We start from the raw sequence: 16,001 nt of genomic DNA on the forward strand, positions 1-16,001 counted from the left end.
AAAAAAAAAAAAAAAAAAAAAAAACATAAAAATACAATAATGGGCTCGACCTATAAAACCACCAAAACCGAACAATGAAAGTATCTCCATTTCAAATACGGGAAATTTAGCAGATCAACGGTGAGCGATGACCTGCAGCAACAGAGCCAATTCGAGAGGCAGAGTGGCTTTCTCGTGGGAGAATAAGCCAGGGGAGTGCAAGGCAGCAGTGGCGCCGCCGTTTTACCGCCTGGGCGACGACGATCTGGGGCAAAAGAAGCTGCGACCACCGCCGTGTACTTCGGCGAGAAAGGGCCAGAAGAAGGTGCAGAAAGATGGGGTCTTTGAAGACCCTTTTCTTGCGGCGTTCAGAGAGTGCAGCAATGGAGAGGACGAGAAGAATTGCAAGTTGAAGCAGAATAAAACTGAGTTTGGAGGGTGGATGAACTTGTTGGGTAATTTGTCTTGTAAGCACTTGAGGGCGGTTCGAGATGACAGTTTGATTAGCTCCCCTGTTTCCAAACTAACCATGTAGACGAAAGAAGCATGGCGTAGCTTGTACTATTTATAGAATTAGACCTTTGTAAAATTCAATAAGGATTACAACTTTTTGTTTATAATTTGTGGCTTAGATGCATTAAGGTTTGGTTGTATGGACATGATTTTCAATATATTTTAATATTCAAATGTGAAATTCATTTTTACTTTTTGTTTGATAATTTTGTATTTTTTAAAATTGTGTTTGGAGTTTTTTTATTTTTTATTTTTTCCTAATTAAACACTTAAATTTCTAGTTTATTTTTATTTTTTCAAGATTCAACTCAAAAATCAATTTATGGAAATAGATATATAGGAGTGTTTATAGTTTTCTACTTTTAAAATATGCGTTTGTTTAATTTCTATATTTATTGGCATTACATTTAAATTTGTAAATTTGTAGTCAAATTAAAAAAAATAAAAACAAAAATTTATTATTCAACTTTAAAAACGAATTCGCGGTGAAAGTCAAAGACAGCCTACAGAAGGCCTGACCGGCGAACGGTGGTTCCGACAGATAGCGACCATTATATATAGATCGGCGAGGGCGAATTTTAGTAAAGTCCATTACGAAAGGGGTTAATTCTGGAACGCGGTAAATAATTTTTTAGCCGCCGATAACTCCCCCCTCTCAACTTCTCCGTACTCTCGATCAGTTCCATCTCTGCCACTTCCTCGCTTAAACCCTAAAAACTCGATTTTACCCACAGCTTCGTGATCCGACCACTCCGGTTTCTTACCCGCTACCATACTGGGTTTGGCGCCACCAATTTTCCCACCGCAACTTCAAACAACAGCCGTAACTGTGAGTAATCTCCCTCTCTCTTTATCTCTAGGCGCTTTGGGTTATTGGATTCTGCATCTTCCATCTAGTTTCATAGAAAATTTCCGGCAACGGGAAGGGATTTGAAAAACCATGTTTAACGAGGAGATGGGTTCGTCACAAATATTGATATTTGGTTATATTCTTTAAGAACACCGCGGTTTACCTCAAGGAAGTGACGTCTAGTGGTAGAAAATGATTCGGGTTTGCAGAAGCATCGGGGAGCTAATTGTATTCTTCATCACTCCTTCGATAGGAATCGATGTCTCTTGTGAATCGGTCTATCATTTTTCCGCTGTGTCATTCTCCGTCATGCCAATTTACTGTTATGCGGTAACATTGTGATTTCTTGGAGATTGTTAATCTTAAGAGTGAAGTGTGCGGTGATATTCTCACTCACGCTGCATGCGATTGGTTTGTTTCTTCTATCCCCGCTACGAATTTGGAGGTTGAGAATGTATTAGGAAACAAGAAAGATGATGGGACAAGATGTTCCGTTGTTTATTCACTTCTTCGTGATCTAACAGTTGTTCATTCCATGCCTAACCATTCGGGTTTTTTTCGTCATAAATAACGTTTTGAGACGTTCAGTTTACGAAATTCTGACATATTTTCTAGTTCTCTTCCTGCTTTCTTTAATATTTCTATGTTGTTTGCAGTTGGGTCTCTATTTCTTGCTTTTGGTGGGCTTCAACTGGAAGTTGGCTTAGCTGATCTGTTGGTATTGTGATCTCTAGTTACCTTTTTTCAATGCTCAAAGATTGAAACTTGGTTATGCTCTAAAATGGAAAATCTGTCTCAGTCCTCAGGTGGACAGGTAACAGAACCCTCTCTTACTTCTTACTAGACATCACTGATTTTAGCTCTTTATGTGCATGTGTCTGTGTTTATATAGAGAATTACTTGGTATAGATTTTATTGCTTACACTTACCTACTGGAGCTCAGACATTTACTTTGTTTGTTCAGTTATTATTACATTTTTAGAAATTCCTTGGACCCTTTCCCTTTCTTTTTGGTGTATTAGTATTTGGCACTTTTGGTCATTTCAGTGAATGTTCTTCGAAATTCTGGTTCACTGATTCATGCAGGGTTTTATTTGGTTTCTTATTTGTACTGATATTTGGTGAAGACTATGTTCTATTTTATGTCTATAGAGTTGGTATGAGTGTCTGAGATCTTTCTGCTGCAGTTTCGGCCAGTTATCCCAGCACAACAAGGCCAGACGTTCATTTCATCATCTGCCCAACAGTTCCAGTTAGCAGGGCAGAATATATCTTCTTCAAATGTTGGAGGGCCAGCTGGTCAAATCCAGCAACATCAATATCCTCAATCAATACCGCAGTTAGTTCCAAGGCCTGGCCATCCTACCTACATCGCTTCTTCATCCCAGCCTATACAAATGCCTTATGTTCAGACAAGGCCTCTTACTTCTGTCCCACCTCAGTCCCAGCAAAATGTGCCTGCACCAAATAATCATATGCATGGCTTGGGTGCTCATGGACTACCTCTTTCTTCACCATATACCGTAATCCTCACTTTCTTTATGTGTTGTTTACTTGCTTTTCTGTCAATTTGAATAGATTTTTTTTTTTTAAAAAATTATTTTCTAGTATATTCGCTGTCCACATTTGATGGACATAATGATGTTGGTGTCATTTCTCAGTTCCAGTCAATGTCACAAATGCATGCACCCGTTGGAGTTGGTAATAGCCAACCTTGGCTGTCTTCTGTAAGCCAAACTACAAACACCGTCTCACCGATCGAGCAAGCTAATCAGAACTCTTCAGTTTCTGCCACAAACCCTGTATGTCCTGCTTACCTCTGTTTACTTTTGTCTGTTTCTATCTTCATTATTGAAGGGGTGCTACAGATCTGCAGGAGGTGGACTTCAATCTATTGTTTATTTTCTTTTCATTGTAGTTTGTAATTGCCATTTCTCTTCTTTTAGCATATTGCAAATATGGTTTTATTTATCAAGGTCTTGATAAATGGTCTTAGGAAAGCATGGATGTAGGGATGTATTTGATAAGTTGGGAGAAGTTTGGAGTATGATCATTTGTGAAAAAACTGTCCTTAAACTAACCCATGGATGTGGGGGCTACATGGGCGGAGAAGTGAGAGGGTGGGAGATGTATTTTGGCCTTATTAATTGGTGCTAAATATGGTTTACAACAATGTATGTGATTTTTCGCTTATGGAGACACCATGGAATTTCCTGGAAGTTTTTCTCTCCAAGCTGCATCGCTCTCCAAATAGTATCAGATATTATGGGGAAATGGGACCAATGGTAGATTTGGGCAGTTACATGGTGTGGTGGAGTGTTGTTTCATTTACTTTTTCACTGCCTATATTACGTATACTTGAATCAAACAAAAGAATTTTTCAGTATATAAATCTGAAAATCCTCATTTATTATTCTTTTTGACAACTTTAGTTACTTTTCAGTCATTGATTAAAAGAAGGGCTGAAATTCTTTGTATTAGTATCATAAAGGCAATTAATTGAGATCTATGATACAAAAAGGGAAGAGTGTGATGGAGTGTTTTGGCTATATTTTATTATTCTTCTTGGCGTTCCCCATAAACTCTTTTTGAAATTACCCTCGGTCCATAATTAGTTCAAACTGAGAACCTTTGTATAAGCCTGTAAGGCTGACACACTCTTCTGTATGTAACGTCCACATTGGGGGAAAGGTTTGTTTTTTTTATTATAAACGAATTATACAGTATTTTCCTTTGAGACATTAAGACAGATTTCTGATGTTAGCTCCTCAGTACTATTAAGATGCTGATTTCTGTATTCTGACGGGTTTTCCTTAATGTCATTTCTAACATTGGGTTGCTAATGCACATGTCCTCAATCAGCAGTCTTCATCTGATTGGCAAGAGCATTCATCAGCTGATGGAAGAAGGTAATGCTGCATTTATCACCGTCCTTGTAGCTTTTAGATTTCTTAAAATCCAAGTTTAAATTTATGTCAACTTGATTTCACTTGCTGAACTGTTTTTTCTCCAGGTATTATTACAACAAAAAAACCAAACAGTCCAGTTGGGAGAAGCCATTGGAACTTATGACACCACTTGAGGTAAATGTCATTTTACCTGTTAACATTATGATGCTTCTTTGAAGAAAACACTTATCCGAACAAAATTCATGGTCATAGATATGCTGTTCTAAGATTCTATTTTCATTCATATTCAATATCTTGGGGCGGGGATATATAGTGACTCTCTGGAATAATATTCTTTGGGTATTCTATTAATTCAGGGATCATGTATGATCTTTCTAGGTATTGGTTAATGTCTTTAGGTCTATTTTCTGTATATACATTCTCTTACTAAGTTATATAGTTCTCTTTATCATATATTTTATTTAACTATTGTTTTTTTTTTGTCCTCTTTTGTATTCTATATTTGGTGTTATATCTTTAAACCTCTTTATATTTTCGTAGTCGAGCAACTATCTCAAATTTCTTTTCCTAGGAAAATATTTCTGTGTTTCTGATTCAAATAATTGTTACAGAGGGCTGATGCATCAACTGTGTGGAAGGAATTTACTGCTCCAGATGGAAGAAAGTGCGTAGTTTCGCATCTGTCATCAGCTCCTATATTTCCAATTTTTCATTAGCATGGTCACATTCACATATTTCAAGTATTTTTAGTGTGATACATTTTTTGATCTTCATGATTAAGCATGTGCTCTAATTGTTTGCCATGAGTTGGAATAGGTACTATTACAATAAGGTGACGAAAGAATCAAAGTGGACCATTCCAGAAGAACTGAAGGTTGAAATCATGGGTTACAACTCCCATATCTTTCTTTCAAAAGGATTCTTGGCTTTCAATCTAACTTTGTAGATTTGCTTGCAGTTGGCTCGTGAGCAGGCTCAGAAAGAAGCTGCCCAAGGAACACAAACAGATATAGCTGCTACAACACCTCAACCTACACCTGCTGTTGGTCTCTCCCATACTGAAACACCAGCAATTTCATCTGTTAACTCCAGCATTTCTCCAACGGTATCTGGGGTTGCATCGAGTCCAGTTCCAGTCACTCCTTTTGTTTCCGTATCCAATTCTCCTTCAGTGGTGGCTTCTGGGTCATTGACCAATACTGGCACTCCCATTGCTTTAACAACTAGTGTGCCAGGAACAGTTTCTTCTCAATCTGTCGCTGCTGCTGGAGGTACCGGTCCTCCTGCTGTGCTCCATGCCAATGCTTCGTCAGTGTATGCACTAGTCTTGCTGATATAGTTTCCACATCCACACTTCCTTGGATAGCAGCTTCAAGTGCGTGTATCATTCCAATTTAGTTCTGCTCATTGATTTCTTTGTTGTTTTGAAAATAGGACTCCTTTCGAAAGCCTTGCATCTCATGATGTCAAAAATTCTGTTGACGGAACTTCTACAGAAGACATCGAGGTAATTTCTGGAAGATTACAACATGATACTTCTTGCCTCATTAATGATATTGATTTATTTACTTTTCTGAAACTTTATTCTAAAACAAGATCTTTCTACTTCTTAATTTGAATGAATAAACTAGGTTAATTTGGTTAGTTCATCTGCCAAACTATTGTTGTCTTCCAAAATTTGGCTCATTGGTTTTCAATATGATCTTTGGAGTCATGACACAGGAAGCAAGGAAGGGAATGGCAGTTGCAGGAAAAGTTAATGAGACCGTTTTAGAGGAAAAATCTGCTGATGATGAACCTTTAATATTTGCCAACAAACTGGTACTTTCTGGAAAACATATTCTCACATACTTTTAGAGAAAAAAAATTGAGTGCCTCATGGGTATATTGTGAATATATTTTCTTGTGCATTTGTTTTCATAATTATTGCATTTATTGTCTCTTCTTAAAAATATATTATAAACATCAGGAGGCAAAGAATGCATTCAAAGCGCTTCTGGAATCTGTCAACGTAAAATCGGATTGGACGTGGGAGCAGGTTTGTTTGGTTTGGACATTTTTCATGCTACATTTTTCAATTTTCATCCTATTGCATGCTAATTCAATCTGATCAGGCTATGCGAGAAATAATTAATGACAAAAGATATGGTGCCTTGAAAACTCTTGGTGAACGGAAGCAAGCATTCCATGAGGTATTGATATGATTGGACTATAATGAAGTCTTATTGAAATGATTGGGATGAAATAGTACACTGTTTCACCCTTTCCCCAACATTTTTTCTTTGCAACAAAGGCAGATCAAACTTTATGATTCTTTTGATGAATTTTATGTTTTTAGTATTTAGGACACAGGAAAAAATTGGATGCGGAGGAAAGACGTATAAAACAGAAAAAAGCTCGTGAGGAGTTCACCAAGATGTTGGAAGTAAGTTTTTGTAGGCAATTTCTCCTGTCATGTTCTTTCTTCTTATCTGATGTTGTTAGAGATCTTGATTTTCGTTTTCATATTTTTTTTTCATTCAGGAGTCCAAGGAACTCACATCATCTACCAGATGGAGGTTTGTTGCTTAGTTATTATTTTTTGTTATCATTATTTATCTTACTACTTTGTAAAGTCCTTTCAACCTTACATTTTTTCCTTTTCAATTCTTTTGTGGGACAGCAAAGCTGTTAGTATGTTTGAGAATGATGAACGGTTCAAAGCTGTTGAACGTTCTAGAGACCGGGAGGATCTTTTTGAAAGCTACATAGTGGAACTTGAGAGGAAGGTAGGAATCATTTATTTATTCATGCATGTGCATTAGTACTGTTCAATGAGAAATTTCCCTTTTGTAGTCAGTTGTGTATCTGAGTTGGTGGCAGTGTAGGGGAACTAAAAGTGACTAAGAATTTTTCTTTTTATAAAAAAGTTGAAATTGTATGAACTGCTTGAAGAACTAAAAGTGACTAAAATACTGTAACCTCTTTTACATAGGATTGTATGAAAATACCTTTTTCCAGATAAGGTAACATTCACACACTATCTCTCTCTCTCTCTCTCTCTTAATTTCAGGAAAAAGAAAGGGCTGCAGAGGAGCACAAGAAAAATATTGCTGAATATAGGAACTTCCTTGAGTCATGTGATTATATAAAGGTATTTTCCTCAAGAATTTCGGATATATAAATTTACTTAATCCGTATTCTGGCTTATTCTCCCAATCTGTCTTCTGCGGTTTAGGTGAACAGCCAGTGGCGTAAAGTACAAGATCGATTGGAAGACGATGAAAGATGCTCACGTCTTGAGAAACTTGATCGCTTGCTTATTTTCCAGGTATGTCTTTCATTTTTATTTGATTTGCTGCTTGTGTACAATAAATTTTATGCTGTATTTTGTTGGGACAGGACTATATACGTGACTTGGAAAAGGAGGAAGAGGAGCAGAAAAAGATACAAAAGGTCTTACCATACAATTAATCATATGATAGTTGATCCTGTTATGTTAAGTACGTAGGACACTCACATTCATGTTTAACCACTTGAAGGAACGTGTGAGACGAATTGAAAGAAAAAACCGCGACGAATTTCGCAAACTCTTGGATGAACAAATTACTGCTGGTATTCTTACAGCTAAGACTTTCTGGCGTGATTACTGTTTGAAGGTATAGAACTTTTTAATCTGTTGCAGAACATTGAAATTCGGACTAGGAATGTTTCTGCACATCCTTGATTGCTTTTTTGGTAGGTCAAGGAGTTGCCTCAGTATCAAGCCGTTGCTTCTAATATATCTGGCTCAACACCAAAGGACTTGTTTGAGGATGTTCTGGAGGAATTAGAGAATAAGGTTATCATCGTACTATACGTTGTTTTAAAACTTTGTTGAGTTTAATGGTTTGCTTTATTATCAAAGATATTTGGCAATGGTGATTTTAAACTCTAATAGCTCCGCGCCTATAGGTGATTTTTCACATTGGTAAAGCATTCCATCCGATTTGTGATTCATTTTATATCTGCTAGGAATCAATTTAAGATAATATGCCTTATGATTTTAAACTCTAATATTGCACTTACAAATTTTGCTGCTCGGTGAATTTCCCTCTGTTCATCAGCTTGAATCCTCCTGAAGTCCATGTTTTGCCTGAAAAGATTATTGCAGGGCCGCCTGCATTCTTGTTACCCCCAAAAAATAGTTTCAAACTGAACTGATGGATTCTCTCATTTTATTTCCGTAATTTATGTCAGAACTTTATGTTATCAGTTAAATTGTCTGAATCAAAGGATTCTCTCATTTGATTCTATTATTGTTGAATCAAAGGTGCTTTTGAAATTTCACTGTCAAGCTCACATTTACCACTCTTCTTTCTCTAAATTTCCAGTATCATGAAGAAAAAGCTCAGATAAAAGATGTGATGAAGGCAGAGAAGGTAGTAGGATTATAAACTTAAGTTGCTGCTGCTGAATCCATTTTTAATTTTAACGGACTGCTTTTCAGATTACCATCACTTCATCATGGACGTTTGATGACTTTAAGGCTGCCATTGAAGAGGGTGGTTCTCTTGCAGTTTCAGATATAAATTTTAAGGTATCACTCCAACCCTTCTCTCAAGTAAAAATTCTTCTATAATTATTGATTTTACAACATGCTTAACTCGACCTGTAGTACTAGTGTCATGTACCAAGATAATTGTTGTGTATCTTGAGTACTTGCTCCCAAATTCCTGTTGTTTAGGCTCATGAATCCTCCTTTATGTGAAAAACTTCACTGCCTTGTCTGTATCTTTAACTTTGCATCATTTGGATTGTTATTGACAATCCAAATCAATGAACATGATACGTATTTTGAGATATTAATAATACTCTCCCTACTGTGATGAAGCTTGTATACGAGGACTTACTAGAAAGAGCCAAAGAAAAGGAGGAGAAAGAAGCCAAAAGGCGTCAACGTCTGGCTGATGACTTCTCAGGACTTCTCCATACATTCAAGGTATTTTAGAATGCTAATGACATGTGAGTCCGTTTTTGGTTGACTGTTTTCTCTCCCAGAAAGTTGACCTTCAATGGTTGTATTTATGATACAGGAGATTACGAATTCTTCCATCTGGGAGGATAGCAAACATCTTTTTGAAGAGAGTGAAGAATATAGGTAGTTCTTTAAGATTTCTATTACTTACTGTAATGCAGTTATTGGGCACTCAATTTTCTTCTCTTTTTTGCTTTCCTTTTCTTATATCGTCGCTTAGATCAATTGGGGAAGAGAGCTTTGCGAAGGAAGTTTTTGAGGAATACATCATTCATTTACAAGAAAAGGCAAAAGAAAAGGAACGCAAGCGTGAGGAGGAGAAGGTGTGGTATATTTTTCTTATGTTTGATTAGCTTGAAGATCCTACTTTTGAGTCGTTGGGTAAAGGATTTTTAGTGTAATAATCAGCTGTTTGAAAAATTTTCTCCTCCTGAGATAGAACTTCTATTTTCGCAGGCTAAGAAGGAAAAAGAACGTGAGGAAAAAGAGAAGCGGAAGGAGAAAGAGCGAAAGGAGAAGGAAAGAGAACGTGAAAAGGAAAAGGGCCGGGTTAAGAAGGATGAAACAGATAGTGAAAATGTGGATGCAAGCGAAACTCATGTCTACAGAGAAGACAAGAAAAGGGAGAAGGACAAAGATAGGAAACATCGTAAGCGACATCATAGTGCCACTGATGATGGTGGTTCTGATAAAGATGAGAGAGAGGAGTCTAAGAAGTCCCGCAAACACGGTAGTGACCGAAAGAAATCAAGGAAGGCACGTGAATGTCCTCGTAGATGCTTGTGACTTTGTCTTCTTTTAATGAGAACAGAAATTAAATCTCTATTTATGTTTCTTGGCAGCACGCATATTCACCTGAATCAGACAGTGAGAGTAGGCACAGAAGGCACAAGAGAGATCATCGAGATGGTTCCCGTAGAAATCACGACGAACTAGAAGACGGGGAGCTTGGCGAGGATGGGGAAATTCAATAGATGTTTGCTCTCGGTTCTGGGATTTCGCTCCTACGATTTGGAGGGGCCAGACGTTCCACCAGCATTATCAATGTGATTCTAAGGGCCAGTGAGATAGCAAACTTCTGGAAAGGATTCTTTTGACGAGGAGATGAAGGGTGAGGCAGTACATCCTTCTTCAATTATCTGTTAGTGGATATATACTTCTGTAGTGTTCCTTATAGGAGTTAGTGGCGTATGTGAACCAGCCCATTTGATTGGAAGCCGTTTTAATTATTTTGCGAGGTGGTTTTGTAAGTCGTGACTACCCTCAACATCCTTTTGTATTTCTGTCCATACGCTGCTGCTGCTGCTGCTGCTTATCTGCGGTTCTTTTTACTGACAGAAGTTTGATTATTGAGATTATCTTAAAAGCTCTGATTTTACAGCATAAATCGGAACCAGAATGAAAACAATAGGAAGAGTTCACAGCACATCGTGGTGATTTTAGTATTATTTTTATTTATCAGAATTTCAACTTTTTTCTAAGTAACTTTTAACCTTTTGTGCCTGTCTGGTCTTTCTAAAAGCAAAAGGTGAAAGACAAATGAATTGGTTGATGGATCACTGCACCTGAAATGGACAACGGAGGGAATCACTTTATGCCGACAATCCCTTTGAAATGACATCTCAGGTCGTGCGATGAGTCTTCCTTTTGAAATGAGATATATCTGAATGGGTGGTTTTGTAGTATTTAAGAGATATTTACGAGCTCGTTAAAGAAAGTCGAGTCTTTGATGGGTTCATGAAATGATGTGAGAGATCCAAATTCATTTAAGATTGGCCATTGGTTGAAATCTGCTTTCTCTCGTAAGTGTAAATTTCTGCCCCAAGGTGGTTGAGTGAAACTTCTAGGATATGAATTTTAATACATGTGTATGTGTCTAATGTTCTAATGTGTCGTGTACGTAGATCTTAACTGCTTCATAATCAATAAATCATTATTTTGGTTGATAATAAATGTTGTCTTACACGACAACTAGTTATCGTCTAGAGTTCGATCGAGAATGCCTTTTTTGGCCTGTTGAATCTGGCAAATCTATGTGTTGGAATCTTGGTATAGTTGAAGCCAGAGGGTTGATGGCCATAGATTATCAATTAGTTCAGTAACAGCTTCATTAATGATCTCTTGGACAATGAATTCTCCAATCTCTGTCCCTATAAGCTGCTTTTGCGGCTTGAAATCCCTCCATTCTGCTGCTGAGAATAAGTAATCTGAGCAGACTAAATTTGATAAGTTTGCTTCTTTTCCTTTGGCTTCCTTCGCACAGATGAGCCTCCGGGCTTTCCGACTGCCCTTCTTAGAATGGGTCGCCACCACTTCCCTCACACAGTCAAAAAGAAGCTGCTTTGTTTGATGTATTACCCTTTTGGGTATCATGAGCTGAGCTGCTGGGCTGGACGTTACAAGTTCTTGCAGCTCTGCAGTCTCTGTGCCACTCGTTTTCTCCGTTGCTGCGGAGCAAAGAAGCAACTGCCAGAGCGTGGCTGACAGAATTGAGTCTTCTGAAACTTGCTTCTGTAGAGGAATGCCATCGTTTGGTCTCGCTCGAATTAGACTCTTCTTCCCTGTTTTCATGTCCTAAACAAGTTCAGATCATTCAGTACTTGTAAGTTGTAAATAGATTTGGACTGAAACTGACAGAGAATGATAGTACCTTCAGTACTTGTAAGTTGCTGGGTTCTAGAGCTCCGGAAGTGTCTGAACTTGATGAATTAGCAGGATAAGGAGATGTTTGTTCATTATCTGAGCTGAGCGTCTTTTGGAAGCTGCAGGGAGACAAAAAGTTGTCTGATTCTGCCACTCTCTTGCAGCCGACACTAAAAAACCAACCATTTTCCCCCACATCCTTAGTTTGCTGCTGCTTCCTATGAATGGAGAGAAGCTTCTTACACGAATTCCTCAGCATCTTATTAATCTCAACAAATCCCTTTCCAAACTTCATAACACCGTTTAATTTTCCACCGCTGCAGCCGAAGCCACTTCCCCGATTCGAGCTCTTCCTTGAGTACCACTCTCTCTCAAAAAGGTAATCCTCCAACTCGAAAGGTTCTTGTTGTTCTTGCAGAAGTTGTCTCAATGGTGATCTTGGTGTCATGGATTCTATGAAAAAGAGAGGTTGAAATACAAATGGAGAGTAGAAGAAGAACATATAAACAATAAGCAAAGGCAATTATGTGGTGCAGATTAACAAATGGTGGATAGAACAGACAAAGCTTATTGGTAGGTAAAAAATGTCAATGAACTGCTAAGAATTGTATGGATTTTGTTTCTCTTGTCAGTTTTTTGTGTCTAATCATTGCTTGTCTTTGCCTGTGGCCTTCTCAATGTTTACACCTTTCATTGTACGTGCAAACTGAGATATAGGGAGGACCTCATTACAGCAATGCAGCTGCCTCAGCTCCATTTGGTCAATGATTAACTGATATTTTCCTTTCTTTTTTTAAAAAGAAGTATAGTTTTAGTGGTTGTGAAAGAAAGGCTACAGAGGACTTGTTTACGCTGTGTTTGAAGAACTGTACTCCAAAAGCAATTGGTTCAATGGAAGTTCTTCTTATTATAAGTTCTTTCATGCCCATCATTTTATTACCCTGCTTTCACTTTCCTGCATGCGTGGATGAATCTGAGATTTCTTTCAGAAGTAAAGCTGTTGGGGGAATGGAAGAGATGTCAAATCTTCAATCCTGCCATGAAATTGGTTCAGGTAACGAATCCATTAGCATGAAAATCCGAGGAAACTAGTCCGGGTTGTCCTCATTCATCTACTTCTCCTTTACTGACCTAGTGTCATGATCATGCTTGTCCAAAGCGTGTTGTCTAATGACTGCATGTTTGATGTCCGGTCATGCTTTTTGATCTTTAGACACAAATTGAGATCATGAAAACTCCATTGACCTAAGGTCATGCAATGCTTGTCCTACATATTGGATGTCTCGGTCATACTTGTCCCACGTAAAAAAAATCTTTTAAACACAAATTTAAAAGTTCAAGCTAATCTATATTGGAAAAGAGAGTTCTCCATGAAAACTCCTAATCTTTATACATACGAAACTTTAATCCAAGATATCTTTTATAGATTTTAAGTTTAATGTCTGTTAATACAAGAAGTTGGTCACAAGTCTACACGAGTCAATGGTTGAGGTATGGAGACGAAGCAAGCAGTGGTGCTATGTTCAACCGTGTTTAGATTGAAGTATTGTTGAGCTAAGTTAGGTCTTAAGCTAATATTTGTTTCGGAACATTTCGATCGTGGGTCATATCCAACAATATTTTAAAAGATTCGCATATCCAAAAATAAAGGAACCATTTTAATTTGGCAAAATGAACCCCCACGCGTTGTGTTCATCTTCTCATGAGTTGATAACTTGTTGCAAAGTAGGAGCACAAATCAAAGAGAGACAAACTTTAGCTTTCACTTTATATGCTTTCTTAATATTGCACGATCCAAAGAGACCATAGCTTTCTCAGTCAAAAGAAAATCTATGAACTTTTGAAACCTTTTTTATCTGCTTGGTTTTTCTTTCTCTCTTCTTCCCATTTCTTCTTCTTCTTCCTCATAAAATCCCATGCTTTTTTCCACTCTTTGATTAATATATACATAAAAAAGGAACAGACACGACCAAAAACCAAGCCTCATATACCTTTTTATCCCAACAAAACAACCTCAGTCGCCATTCCTGAGGTTATTTCACCGAAGCAATGCTTGTGTTTTTTTGTTTACTATTACAGGCAGAGAGACTTTGTTGTCAACTTTTTCTTTTCTTCTTTATTTTATTGTTGGTGGAAAATCAAATCTTTGCCTTCTTTTTTGGTTTCTCATTCTTTGATTTCGATCATTTTCCATGTCTCTAACTTTGATGTTCTCCCATGTATTTGGCTGTCATTTAAGAATATACCTTGCACTTGGATTGGATAAGTCTTCGACAACACATTTATCTTGTCTGCCCACTCTAACAATAGTTTGGTATTGATATATGATGTTAAAAATTGGAATGTTAATATACAATATTTACTACAATTAGAATTTTTTTTTTGATAATTTAGTTACATATAAGAATTATTAAACGATAGATCTCTCGAACAGAGATAATAAGAAAACCATCGTACAAGAATCACTCTTGATATCATAGTAATTTCTCATTTTCTATGTCGTAGCAAATTATCATATCAAATTCATTTTTGTTCACTAACAAATATACGTGGTTTACCATCTGTCACGTGTTTATCATTTCTGGTACCGTTGAAATGTTGATTTTTTTTTTTTTTTGTGCATTTGAATCTCTTATCCTAACGTGACAAAATAATGTTGGTAAGTTACCAGTATAATTAATCCAATATTTAAATTTTGATAAGTTAGAACATGCCCATCAAGCTATAAAATAAAAATACTCTACCCTATTTAATATGGCTATAATATGCCCATGAAATTAATTAATATGATGTAATTAACTTGAATATAACACAAAGATTAATTTTTAATTTTTTTTTTTTAATTCCCACGCACACCTAATTTTGAATTAAAAAAGGAAGAGAGAAACTAATTTAGATTAATAAGGTGAATAATATATATTACATTGCCATGTCACATTAGAATTTGAAATACCCATCAAAGACTAATAAAAATATAAATATCCTAAGTGACATTTATTATTTCATTCTCATGAAGAAATTTCCTCATTTTTTTGTTAAGAGTAATAATTGAAAGATATTTGCATGCATGAATTCTCCCTCTCCTGCATGGGAACAGAAATCCGGTAAAGGTCCGACAGCCGAGCATGAAGTGCCACAAATTCCGACCACAGTCTCTCATTTTGTCTTCGTACCATACAATAACGGCTCAACACTAAGTTCAGCTGGCTTTTCAGCTCCTGGTTCTTCACCTTCAGCCGGTCCGTTTGAACCCCTAGATTCTCCAAATGCCTCTTCTTCCGCAACCTCAACCGCCTCGCTGACTCTCGGTTCGATATCCTTCTCCTTCGTCTCCTCTCATCGTCAATCAAAGAGACCGCTTGGCTCGAGTCTTGCGAACCCGAGTTTGATCTGGCTGGATCTTCGAGCAGAGACCAAAGCTCCTGGATTTCGGCCGGTGTGAACCCAGATTCCTGAACCGGCCTACGAAACCGGACAGCTTCTTCTTCAGAATAGAACATTGGGAAAGAGAATGAGTTGTAGCTCAAAGAGAAAGGGCTATAGATGAGAGAGAAAGGGAAAAGGGAAGGAAGGAAGAGGAGAAGATGGGTATTTAAAGAGGAGTGGGAGGGGACACCTTGGCCCCTCAGAGGGCGAAAATGGTCATTTTCACTTCCTACCGTGCGTTTGGGCTGTTGTAAATGGTATCAGGGCCAGACACCGGACGATGTTACAACGAGGAGGCTGAGCCCCAAAGGAAAAGGGGCACTAGATGGTGTGCCAGCAAGGACACTGGGTCCCAATGGAAGTAGATTGAGGGTCCCACATCGATTGGAGAAGGAAATGAGTGCCAACGAAGACGTTGAGCCTCAAATAGGGTAGATTGTGAGATCTCGCATTAGTTAAGGAGGTGGACGAAATATTGTTTATAAGACGTGGAAATCGCTACTTAGCAGATGCATTTAAAAAACTTGAATAGCTACAAAACAGTTTGAAATGTTGGTAGAATATTGTTAGGGGTAAAAAGGGGGAGTAGAATCTAGGAGGTGGCTGGTATGGCGGGTGTAAAGTTGTTGGTAAAAGTTGAAGGGTGGAGAGAATTAAAGGAAGAATATAATAGTGATAGCAAGGT

General features: G+C 37.6%; 3 protein-coding genes and 1 long non-coding RNA gene across 5 annotated transcripts; 2 read left to right on the plus strand and 2 right to left on the minus strand.

The window, feature by feature from the left end:
• Positions 1-1,055: 1,055 nt before the first annotated feature.
• LOC111443400 (pre-mRNA-processing protein 40A-like) lies at positions 1,056-10,673 on the plus strand. 2 transcript variants are annotated; one of them, XM_023081202.1, is made up of 28 exons: positions 1,056-1,321; positions 1,999-2,156; positions 2,530-2,865; positions 3,004-3,144; positions 4,208-4,251; positions 4,356-4,425; positions 4,863-4,915; positions 5,068-5,125; positions 5,210-5,565; positions 5,686-5,758; positions 5,974-6,072; positions 6,221-6,289; positions 6,366-6,443; positions 6,590-6,676; positions 6,775-6,809; positions 6,914-7,019; positions 7,304-7,384; positions 7,469-7,561; positions 7,633-7,686; positions 7,773-7,889; positions 7,973-8,071; positions 8,604-8,651; positions 8,720-8,809; positions 9,104-9,211; positions 9,306-9,370; positions 9,468-9,570; positions 9,704-10,003; positions 10,090-10,673. In XM_023081202.1, the coding sequence occupies exons 2-28, from the start codon at positions 2,124-2,126 to the stop codon at positions 10,219-10,221; spliced, it is 2,928 nt and encodes a 975-aa protein (XP_022936970.1). In that variant the 5' UTR covers positions 1,056-1,321; positions 1,999-2,123; the 3' UTR covers positions 10,222-10,673. The 2 variants fall into 2 exon arrangements, with proteins under 2 accessions (XP_022936970.1, XP_022936969.1); XM_023081201.1 differs by having other exon boundaries at positions 1,057-1,321; positions 4,205-4,251.
• Positions 10,674-11,147: 474 nt separating this feature from the next.
• On the minus strand, positions 11,148-12,431 carry LOC111443406. The gene is made up of 2 exons (XM_023081209.1): positions 11,898-12,431; positions 11,148-11,821 (listed from the first exon to the last, which is right to left on the minus strand). Exons 1-2 carry the CDS (start codon positions 12,390-12,392, stop codon positions 11,279-11,281), a joined length of 1,038 nt encoding a protein of 345 aa, XP_022936977.1. The 5' UTR covers positions 12,393-12,431; the 3' UTR covers positions 11,148-11,278.
• Positions 12,378-12,818, plus strand: LOC111443407. Its single transcript, XR_002710493.1, has 2 exons — positions 12,378-12,463; positions 12,608-12,818. It is a non-coding gene; the product is annotated as an uncharacterized LOC111443407 (long non-coding RNA).
• Positions 12,819-14,801: 1,983 nt separating this feature from the next.
• LOC111443656 (basic leucine zipper 4-like) lies at positions 14,802-15,465 on the minus strand. Its single transcript, XM_023081566.1, has one exon. The coding sequence runs from the start codon at positions 15,388-15,390 to the stop codon at positions 14,926-14,928; it is 465 nt and encodes a 154-aa protein (XP_022937334.1). The 5' UTR covers positions 15,391-15,465; the 3' UTR covers positions 14,802-14,925.
• Between the last annotated feature and the right edge of the window lie 536 nt (positions 15,466-16,001).

Source organism: Cucurbita moschata, unplaced genomic scaffold (genome assembly GCF_002738365.1).
Source record: "Cucurbita moschata cultivar Rifu unplaced genomic scaffold, Cmos_1.0 Cmo_Scf00005, whole genome shotgun sequence".
NCBI classification, from domain to species: domain Eukaryota; kingdom Viridiplantae; phylum Streptophyta; class Magnoliopsida; order Cucurbitales; family Cucurbitaceae; genus Cucurbita; species Cucurbita moschata.